We start from the raw sequence: 12,088 nt of genomic DNA, 5'->3' as shown, positions 1-12,088 counted from the left end.
AAGTTTTCTGTATAAACACACCCTAACAATACACATAAATATTTGTGCAGATTCCCGATTTAAAGTCAGAGTTTAGTAACTTTCAAATTGCACTGTATCTTTGTATTTGGTGTTCTTCAATGGCACCAGATAGTGGAGATTAAATTGTCTGTAGATTAGAAAAATCTAACCCAACAGCATGTCAAATTGCCTAGTGTTATTTGAATGTTCTGTATAACAGGCATTATACCATTTACTTAACGTAGGCATAGTTATTAAGGGTCCATTAACACTAAGATATCTGAGGAAACTGAAGAACCTGAAAATTAAGTAACTGACACGAAAACATAACTACAGGAGTTAGGATTGATGGTATCACATATACAAGAATAGCGTAATTAACCTATTACTTCATTACATATATATTTATTTATACAAGCCAGTTGGTAATCCTTCTATGTAAGCCTAAGGCATTCTGACTCCTTAAAGTGACAAGTAGCCAGATTGTCAAAATAGGTTTATCGATACAGGAAGATCATGTAATGGTAACGAAAAATCCATTAAATTTTAGTTGCAAGTAACATCTTTTTCTGCACTAATTGATTCAGATGTTTGCATATAGTGATATATACCTTATTATTATTTTTGAAAGAAAGATAATTTTGAAGTTCATCCCTTCTTATAGCAAAGTATTCAATTTCTTTTCATCATTGATAGCGTAGCTAACCTATTACTAACATCTTCATTTATTTATACTTGAATTTCCTTCGATATAATATGTTTTAACTTTGTCGATATTTATTTCTACTAATGTTCTACCAATAACTATTTATTATATGCATTGCATCTTATACTTGTAGCCTGAATGGAATCGTCCACCAAGCACTACTCCTGCAGGTGCTCGACCAACCCAGGGATCCACTAGCACTACCACCAGAAGAACAACTACAACCTCTACGACCCGAAGGCCATCTACTGCCACTCACCCACCTTCCTCTTCCCAGTCTTCTTCAACCACTTCGACTACGACAGTGAGTAACGGAAACAATGAAATTGCAGGAGGAGATCCTCATGTCAAGTGCCAAGGCAACGAATATTTACCTCATGAACAATGTGATAAGGTAAGGAAAACATATGCCATTATATATTACAATTATAAGAATGTTGCATGTTAAAAGAAAAACAAATGTGGTGGTCTCGAGAAAAATGGCATTTTTCTAATCTGATATCCACTTTAAGTATAATTAGCATCATGAATACCTACAAAATATTCCTCGGGATAATCAAAATATTATTAGTAGTAGTAATAGTAGTAGTAGAAGGAGGAGGAGTAATTTTGTTTAGTCATGATTTACTACTATCATAGGCTACTTACACACTTACAAAATAGTTACCCAGGATGGGAAGTAGTGGTACTGATACTTTTATTAGGAAAGTAGATGAAGCAAATAAGTTTTTAAGGTGAAGCCACTTTTTGTATACCAACACGTAGGAGTGCAGCTCTTGATTATATTTTTAAGAGGGATAGATAGTAATATTACGAATATGAAGTATATGTAGAGAAGGCTTTAAAATGTGAAGGTTAAATAACAAAATGATTAATGCTACACCTTCTTTAATATCTAAAAAGGGAGAAAAATACACATACTATGACAATAAGTAAAAATAATAACAAAACGCAAGTTATTTTTAACTTCATTTACAGATTTGCATTTACATATAAATGTTTCCTGCACACAATTTATATTAAAAATTAAAAAAAATATTGCACATATGCAAATGAAATGGGTACAATTATTGTTTTGCCAAATATGTAAAAGATACGATTCATCTGAATTTTAGAAATTGTTCTCTTAGAAATTTTAGAAATTCTTTGATGTTGAAGAAAACGATATTAAGTCAAAATAATTAATATTATACTAGAAATGTATTTATTCTTTGTATCTCAAACGCCATCTTATCCATTCTGCTTACACATTTAAATAGTAACGTCTGTAACCTAAAGTATGTACTCTTGACTTATATATCTTTTAGAAGCAAATAAGAATTCATTCGCACTGTTTCAAACGGACTATAATACAAAACAGGTTACTTTATTATCTTATACTGTTTTTCCCCCTCTGGATCTTAAAATAAGCAAAAAATTGTTTCCATCGTAGCTTTCATTTATTGCATATATATATTGTTTATTTATTTATTTTGTATATTTCTTTGCAGTATTATCGATGCGTGCACGGAAAACCAGTAGAATTTTCTTGCAGACCAGGAACTGTATGGAATGAGCAAATCAGTATATGTGACTGGCCTGATAATGTCAGTAGAGCAGAATGCAAATCTAAGAAAAATTAGTACAAAAAAAACTTTATAATAAAATAAATTATAGAATAATAAATTCAACATAAAGAAATATTTTTATTTGTAATTCTTTTCTCATAAGAAAAAGTAATTGCATCATCATACATAATATTCTACAAATGCATCTGTCTTCAGAGAATAAAAAGCTACTATGTATTATCATCACATTGTATATTTTACTTTCATTTGCTGAATCATTATTATTATAACATTCATTAAAACTACAAGTGAAAATGTATACTCATGTCCAAAATTATTGTTGCATGTCTATAAATATGTTGTTGCAGGAATATAATTTGATAACGAATTCGCCCGGTATTTCTTATAATGTTAGTATGTGTATAATCGGCAAAGACATGTATATGGCAAATTTCATGCCAAAAAAGCAGTAAATAAGAACAATAAAACGAAAATAAAACTTTCTTGTCCATTTAGCAACATTTTGTTTAACGCATTCTAATTTTCATATAATTCTTTTCCTATGAAATTTACCACAAATATGCATTTCCCGATTATACACATAGTGTCAATATTAAAAGTAACCTGCAAAATCATTATCAAATTATATTCTTACAAGAAGACAGTTATAGATGTGTGACCATCATTTTGGACTTGAGTGTACATATCGAAATTATTGTTTACATTTATGAGTTCCGTAATAAATTCCGTAATAAATTTATGTAAAAAAAATTTTGCAAGTGTTGTTAAACTGAAACAGTTCCTGTTTCCTACTGTTTCTCAACATTAACAAAAATCCACCCACGCTTTATTTGTTCCTGACATTCCGTCCATGTAAACATAAGCATTTCGAACTCCAAAAGATTTAAATTCTGTGTAAAAAACAGTAGAAAATACTTGGTTAGAAAGCGTTTCTTAGGAAACGAGAAAGTGGTGAAAACAAATTTACTCATGGTACTGTACTTAATTTAAAAATAATATTAAAATTTAAGAATATTAAAATTTGCGATTTGTAGCGCAATCATACGTAATAAACACGGAAACACAATTTTCTTGATGAGCGAAGATTTAACATTAAAACTTTCTTCTGGAGTACGAATAATATCACGAAAACTTAAAAAATAAGTCAGTTATAAAACTAATCTTAGTCATTGTTTTTATGTATAAAAAATTAAGACTATACTGTTGGTATTTATCTTTTTAAAAAATCTTATTTTTTAAGGCAACATTAAGTTTCATTAGAATTTAGAACAATTATTTATTTAATATTGTACTTTATAGTCATACTGCTTCAGATTTTATATATATACTGTGATTATATTTTTAGTTAATTCTTAAATAAATATTTATTTTGATCAATTATCATGTACGTAATACATTTTCTTGACAATATTTAACAAGTATGTAAGAATTTTCTCCCGAAATGTATTAATATTTTTTTGTAAAAGAAAAAAGAAGAATATGATACAATTTTCTGCAATAAAAATAACAGTTATTAAAATATAAAGTGTTTGATTTTGCTTGTATTACTCCTTTTAAAACATTGCCAATAATATTTTGAAAATGCTTAGTGTTTTATTAGATAATATTCTATTTTATTATTGGCGTTTAACGAAAAAAATAGCCGAAAATGAAGCATATAACAATTGATAAAACTTATTAAGCTGAACAAAATGACATATGTCAGTATAAATGCTCATGCGTATGTCAGTATAAAAGCTCATGCGTATGTCAGTATAAAAGCCCATGAATAGTTTTCGAGAAAATTAAAAAAACAAAATTATTTTGTTAACTTAAAAATTGACGCTGAACGAAAGCCACGTAACCTGTTGACGTAAGAGTCATGCTAAAGGATACCCTCTTGAAGTTCTTCATTATATCACTGACAAGACGGGAATATGTAGGGTAGTTCAGGAGATATACCTTAAAATTTTAACTAACGCTTAGAACTTAGTTTTCTATTTAACTAAAATATTGTCCAAAGTTAAGACATACTGTATATCAGCCGACAAATCACATCAAACTTAACAAAATTACATGCTTAAGGCAAAATTCTGGTGCAGAGTTTCCAAGAAAATTGGTAAAAAAGAAAAAAACAAAAAAGAACTTGCATGGCGCAAATAAGTTGATCGTCCGTTGCTAATGGTAATAACTGACAGTTTTGCTAGAAAATATTGTTTATAACTAGATTTATAACAACCCGATAACAGTCCGAACGGTACAAAGTTTGAAAAGAAACATTTGAGCAATTGGATCAACTATCCCGAATCAAAGGGCTCCAAATTAATAAAGAAGAAACAAATGTATGAGAATTTCCCGTACAGAAAAATGCACCAATGAACAAGAACTAAAGTTAAATCATTATAGTTTTGAGAATATCAAACTGCTCAATTAATTAGGATACTTAATAACGAGTGACTATGATGTAATGATGTATAATAAGACACAGAATATAGGTTGGCAACAAATGTTATTACAAATACGAAAAACTATTCAGAACCAAGATACTATCTAGGGAAACAAAAATGACAATGTACAAAACGCTAATAAGACTGGTGGTGACCTATAGGTGCGAAGACGTGGAAATTCGTATGCAGATCCGCCGAGCAGCTGCTAATATTCGAAAGAAAAATTCACACACAGAATCAAGAGGATATGGCATGTCAAAACGAATGAACGATAGAGAATCTCAAGCCGATGATCAATCAAAATATAATCGGAAGAAAGAGAGCGAGAGGACGACCCAGGGGAAGATGGGTAGAAGGCGTCTGGGAAGACCTGCGTGTAATAGGCGTTCGGGGATGGAAAGGCAAAGCTAGAGACAGGATGTTCAGAATGCCCTATCCCGCAATGAGCTGTAGCGCAAAAGAAGAAGAAGAACTAGATTTATGCACTGCATATGTAAAAGAAATACTCCCTTAAATATAAGATCGTGTCTTCCTCTAATAGTGATAAAGAGACTCCTAAAAGTGGCATACATGACACTAACAGTTACAAACATTTTACTTTGATACCTTGCAATATTTGGTAATACTTACACGATTTTCACCAATGTTCTTGTATATTTTTCAAAACTAGAAACATTGGATAAAAAATTAACAGAGTAGTCAGAATTTCGTATTGAATGTAATTAGAATGTAGTTCCGTAATATCCACCATTTTGATTTGTTCAAAAGTACATACTTTAAAATCAATATACATAGATATTAGAGATATAACAATACAAATACATGAACAATGTACTCAATAAATTATTAGAACGATCTACAGAATGAGTCAATTGAAAATAAATAAATCGTGTATAGCATGACATACATAAAATTTAAATGACGTTAATAAGGAAGCATATCATCTGAGAGATAGAATCTCAGGGAAAAAGCTTCCGTAACGAAATGGCAAGTTACACATGGAATATTCTGATTGTATTTATCCTTGGCCCAATCACAAAAATTACTTCCGTTTTGCGTAAAAGTAAGAAATTATATACATTACAATGTAATTACTATGTTCGTACATAACTGAGAAGAACGAGGGAAAATAAATATAGATGGAACGAAAAAGCAACACAGAAATGTTGGAACAAGTAAAGTACACCGTATAATAGAATTTAAAAGAGGAAAAGGAATGGTTAGCATGGAGTGTGAGAATAAATATATTTCTAAAAGTAAAACGTGAGGATAGTATGGATAAAGAAAGGAGAAGGAAAATAGAAGACTGTCACAAGCTGACTCTATTAGAACGGGTAATCCGTAGATCAAGATGAAGACTTTATTGCTGAATACAATAGTGCATGTAATTGCCAATGCTCCTGATAACAATGCTGATGTCCCTATTTTATCTATATGTTCATAGTAAAATATCAACGTATTCCCTCTTGCAGTATACCCTATGGTATCCAATCAAAAGGAGGTAGTCGCTCTTCAGGTGCTGTTTTCCCTGTACCACCTTTGTTTTCACTCTTATTTCTGCACCAGAGGAAAAGAATCCTTATGCTGAAGAAGTAAATGGCTTCGAAGAAACTCAATAAACTGCAACCAAGACAGAGGCCTACTATACCACCGAAGGAAGCTGGAAAAAAGAAGAGAAATACTCAATGGAAATATATACTTTGCAATATAAAGTTCTATTCAATGTTGCTTAGAATACCAACCAAAATTAAATGTAAACTTGTTTCGAACACTAACCGAAAACAAACATCAAATAAATAAATAAATAAATAAAATTAAATAAAAAAACATAACCTAAAGTAACAGTATTTGTAGCTAAAAATCAAAAAACAGTTATAATACAGCGCTTAAGAGCAGAAAATACTTTATTACTATTATCTATTTTTAAAAAATTAAGTCGTTTCAAACCTAACAAATTAACGCCTAACATAAAATCATTTCGATGGATTTTATAAAGCATTAATATATTTGATTTGCCACGACTTCAAAAATAAATAAATAAATAAATAAATAAAAATAAAAAGATAATAGTAAACTATTTCCTACTCTTTAGTGCTTCTTTTGAAGCCGGTTCATATTTTTTTTAAAGAAGAGTTTATATTTTGTGCTTTTTAGTGTATTTCGAAGTCAGATATTTTTCTTTTAAGTTTATTTAATTTTTTCAGACCCCTACTGCTCCCAACGTAGGACCTGATTGTGCTATTGATCTTCCTATTAGCTACAAGAACAAATCGTCAAACCCTGCAAACATTATGCTGTTGAAAAGATTCTAAGCGTAAATAACATACCTAATAGATCATTCCATCCATAGATAACATCTCTTCGAAATCTAAGTACCGAAAGGTCCTTGAAATAAATGTGAAGTATGGAGTGATTGGTAATAGCAATTTCTTCACTGGAACAAACAAATTGATATTTTATTCAGTTTATTATTATTATTATTATTATATTATTATTATTATTATTATTATTATTATTAATAATAATAATAATAATAATAATAATAATAATAATAATAATAATAATAATAATAATAATACTTATTTTAATTGCATTAGAGATTGTGCAGATCAGACACAGGCACAGTTAAATCACCTCTCTCAGCTCATAAATACATTGGGGAAAATCTTGAAATAAATTATAGATATTATTATTTCCTCAAATACAGTTTTACCCTTAATACAATATACAATGCTCAAGTACCTCAATCAATAATCAACATAAGTTTATTCTACCATGTATCCTATTTGACCTGGTGAAGGTATTTGACATGTCATAGTGGACTAATTTATAAATTTCACTTCTTCCCATTACCAGCACTCTATGTTCATCTCACATATTAACGTTATCTACAAAGAATGAATTGTATCTCCTTTAATAACAGTATATCATATCTGACTTTTTTTAATTCCAAGAAGTTCCCCAATGTTCAGTGTTGTTTTCGCTATTGTACACCCACGGAATCGACTTACGCTCCCTAATGAACACCCACCCCTATGAGACGATTTGGCAACCTACAAAGTTTGGCAACTGTGTAGGTCTTGATATTCTGACATAATTAATGCATGTAACGAAGGATATGCAAATATCATTTCAGTTTATTCTTGAAAATATTAAGGTGTTAGAAACACAATTTAAATTTCTTGTGATGTTAGTAACTACAGTTCTGATATGAATACGCATTAATCATTTTATACGTAAACAAAAGATTAAATAGAAATAATCCACAAAGTATGCGAAGGCATTTTGCGTTGGTGATTTGTTTTATACTTTTACCAAGTAGTAAAATTTCAACTCACCTTTGTAGAGTAGTTGGTTACCGTGTAAAACTGAATTATTTCTCTTTTTCGATGATCACCATTACAGTCTGCAGTAAAACATTATTTTTTTTGTAAAAAAAAAAGTTTCTGTCATTTCGTAAAACAACTATAGTTTGCTACAAAAACTGTTACTAAATATCATTCACTTCATTCTAGTTTATTTGAATATTTGCAAATAATTCAGAAGTGTTAGGATTATCAAGAATTTTATAAAAAACAGGAATCTTCTTTTCTAGTCTTGTCACAACTTGAAGGAAAAAATTTTAAATATTTGAAAAATTTAATTAACAAATGGCCAAACTTTAATGAAATAGGACTAAAATAAAAAATGACTAAATAATTACCCTGAACAATATCTGCAAATAATACGTAGAAAAATGACAAAAATAATTAACATAAATATACATAGTAGAGATAGTTCTCTACCCCAAGTAGAAAATTCACCATTTGCTTCATGAAAATAATACGCACTTTACAAAAATAGTAGAGATAGTTCTCTACCCCAAGTAGAAAATTCACCATTTGCTTCATGAAAATAATACGCACTTTACAAAAATAATTGTAGAAAAACAGTTTCATCACATTTACTTAGCGAATGTGTGTTAATAATTAATGTTGGAGTTTCCTAATCGGGAGTCCCCAGTTCGAATTTCTATACTAAGTGTCCTGACTGTAGTGATTCTCAGTTCCCGCATGAGAATGTTGGGATACCTTTCGTACATAAACCTTGGTAAAAATTCTTCAAAAGTTTGTTCTCTTTTTGTTAATGTTTCACTGTAAAATGATTTATTCATAGCACCTTAAATATTTTAAATAAATAAATATTCATTATGTATAATACAATCACCTTCACTCGGTAACTGATTAAGTACGAAACTGAAGTTAAACAATACTATTACGAACCTTTATACAGGTAAATGAAGAGAGTAAGTAGAAGTTATTTGTTCTCAAGAAACTTGCAAATAAATATGAATACAATACGGTATCTTCAGATAAACTATTAATATGGAAGTCCTTCCCGCTGATCTAGTAGCTAACGTATATGTCTTTGTGCTTGGCTTTGAATGAATGCAATGATCCCGGGTTCGATTCCAAGTGTAAGAGGGTAAAAGTTCACTTTCATTCATCATTTATCTCCTTTAGTCTAAAGTACATAATTCTGGGACATTAAACTAAAAATAATTCACTTCATTTTCCATTTCATCGTCTCAGTCATCAAGTTCGCTAAGTATATGTAATATTATTTTTCTGCAATGAGTTTTACAAAATGTTTATTATTTTCATTAAGCAAACGGTAAATTTTCTACTTGGCTTGAGAACTATCTCTCCCATACTTTTAGTTGATAACTAATAGTAATTATTTCTGTCGATTTTCTACGTATTACTTGCAAGATCTGTTCAGGGTAAAAATTTTATTATATTTTATTTTAGTAATGTTTCTTTAAGGTTTGGTCATATGTTAGTTAATTAAAGTTTCAAATTTTAAAAGCTTGTCTTTTACGTTATGACAATGATTTGGAGTGTAATTTCCTAGTTTTATAAAATTTTTGATAATCTTAACATTTTAGACTTAACTCTGAATTATTTGCAAATATTCAAATAAGTTAGAATGAAGCGAATAATATTAAGAAATATTTTAGAACAATTGTTGTTTAACAAAATGACAGAAACAAGACTTAAAAAGTTTACGTCATACTACGAGACTTGAATCGATGATCATCGAGAAAGCGAAGTAACTGTGTTACACGGTAATCAACTACTCTACGAAGGTGAGTTGAATTTTACTACTTGGTAAAGGTAGATAACAAATCACTAATACAAAATATATTATCGTTTCGCATATTTTGTATTTTTTATTTTCCATTTAGTCCTTTGTTTATTTGCAAAACGAGTAAAACATATGCATATTAGGCCTGTGTCATATGCATAACAACTAACATTATGAGAGATTTATATTGTATTTCTAACAAAAGTATAAAATTACCTCTCTCTGTAAATTTCGCTGTGCATTTGTCACTTTTGAAACACCCTATATACATATATAATTATCTTTGATTCAAAATTTAACCACAAACTTTACCTTCGGAATGTTAAAAGAAGAGCAACCGACAGACTGAAAATGTTGAAGAGCTTATCTGAAACTACTCGGTTTTTAAAGAAAGATACTCCTATTTAAAAATTTGACTTTTCACATTGCTCTTATACAAAGATGCCAAAGTTTTGAATTCTGGATCTGCCTGGGTTGTTCCTGCATGTGATTATGTGGAATTTAATTTCCTTTAAATAGAACGAAAACTAGCCCTACGGAAGAAGTGTTCGGTAAAACGAAACAAATTCAACTTTCCGAAAAGTGTCTTTGAAATTAGTTTTTCGATAGTTGAAACAATTCAACCTCAATTAGATTGTCACTCCTGGAAATATTAAATTCATTACATAGATCTACTCATAAAATAAAAGTTACAAGAAGATTTTTCGCTTTATATTATTTTCAAGTCATTAATTTTAGAAGTTCAATCACCTATTTTTCCTGCTAAGTGAGCAGAAAATCTTATGTTTGGATTACATTAAGAAAAGTAATTTTATAATATTTTTACAATTAAGATGTATATAATAATCTAATAATCTCGAAAATAAGATTTTCCTGGATACTCCTATGTTAACTATGTAGGCCATATTTACCTCTTTTATTTTTAAAAATAGTTTTTTTTTTTTTGTGCTGTTATACTTACAAAAAATTCGTTCTATCGAATTCACTTTTGAAGAAGTCAGACATTGTCATCTCTGTTGTATATCTGATATCTTTGCAACTAGGGTAACAATCACACTGCATAGCGTCTGTATAATCAGTAATTCCTGGAATTTTCTGCGGAGGACGCATTGTATTGAAGAGACCTGCAAAATGTTAGATATGTACTCCGAATGATCGTGCAAAATTTAAGATTGCATGATGCGAAATCTTAAATTTCATTTAAAAATAGTTATCGAAGTTATTTTGTAACTAACAGAAAAAAACAGACTACTGAAAAAGCTAATGTATTGTTTACAAATGATACATTCAATTCACAAATGAATCAAGTCACTTTTGGTCATTTTGCACTTACGTATGTCATCTTTAAGATTTCTTATCTGAGGATCCTCTCTGAGCTTAAAAGACTTACGTTTGTGCAGATATTGTAAATAACTTTTACAACGTAAAAAGCAGTGCTAACTTTTCCATGTACTTAAACGTAGTCAAGGGTAGAAGTGAGGGGGAACGCGAGTGGACGTCATTCTCCCACTTTCAAAAAAAATATCTATGATGTCCCTCCAGTTGCCAAAAAAAAATACGATGGGCAAACATAGGCACGGGGGACGGCGTGACGTCATGCATCCCCCTTCCTTTCCAGATCCACTTTTACCCCTGAACGTAGTACCATACAAATTTTATATATTCTTTCTATCACAGCTTTGATAGTTGAGCTTGACTACCTTGTGCTCTAAACAGTCCAAAAAATTAAACACTTTTTAAATAAGAAAGCAAAATACAATACTAAAACTTTTACACATATTCCTAATATGTTATCGAAGTTATTTTTTTAATTAACAGAAAAAGTAAATTGAAGAGCAAGAAATTATATTCAGTAAATTGAAATTATATTGTTGACAAATATCAAAATGATTTCTAATAACAAGAAATGACATTAATACCGAAATTCTTACGTCTGTGTTTAGCAAGGCATTCTACGTCCTTGAGACCACACTGTCGTGATGTTCCTAAGAAAATAAATAATTTAATTAAGATGGATAAGAATGAGATGAGTAAAAATAGGTAAGAGTAATATTTTTGATATTCAAAGTAATTTCTAGTAATATAATAGTAATTTCGAGCTGTCAACATAGAAAACCTGTTGAACCATTGCATCACTAGATGTCAAAATTTCGTTTACACACAATTTAGTTAGTATTGCCGACTTCTACTATAACTATTATTAAATATTCATCAAAACAAGAAAAATTTATATTTAAAAAATCTTGACTATCATTTTGTTT

At 29.8% G+C, this 12,088-nt stretch overlaps 1 protein-coding gene across 3 annotated transcripts in view; it reads left to right on the top strand.

The window, feature by feature from the left end:
• Cht5 (Chitinase 5) overlaps nt 1-3,725 on the top strand; it is a 66,922-nt gene extending 63,197 nt beyond the window's left edge. For 2 of the 3 annotated variants that reach the window (XM_081736703.1, XM_081736704.1), the window contains exons 10-11: nt 840-1,100; nt 2,197-3,725. In XM_081736703.1, coding sequence (XP_081592829.1) covers nt 840-1,100; nt 2,197-2,328 — 393 coding nt within the window. In that variant the 3' untranslated portion in view covers nt 2,329-3,725. The remainder of the gene's footprint in view (nt 1-839; nt 1,101-2,196) is intronic. The other variant, XM_081736702.1, reaches the window with a different exon arrangement.
• The last annotated feature ends 8,363 nt before the right edge of the window (nt 3,726-12,088 follow it).

This window comes from Thermobia domestica, chromosome 13 (genome assembly GCF_964235325.1).
Source record: "Thermobia domestica chromosome 13, izTheDome1.hap1.1, whole genome shotgun sequence".
Taxonomy (NCBI): Eukaryota; Metazoa; Arthropoda; class Insecta; order Zygentoma; family Lepismatidae; genus Thermobia; species Thermobia domestica.
This window is presented reverse-complemented; position numbering and strand designations above follow the sequence as displayed.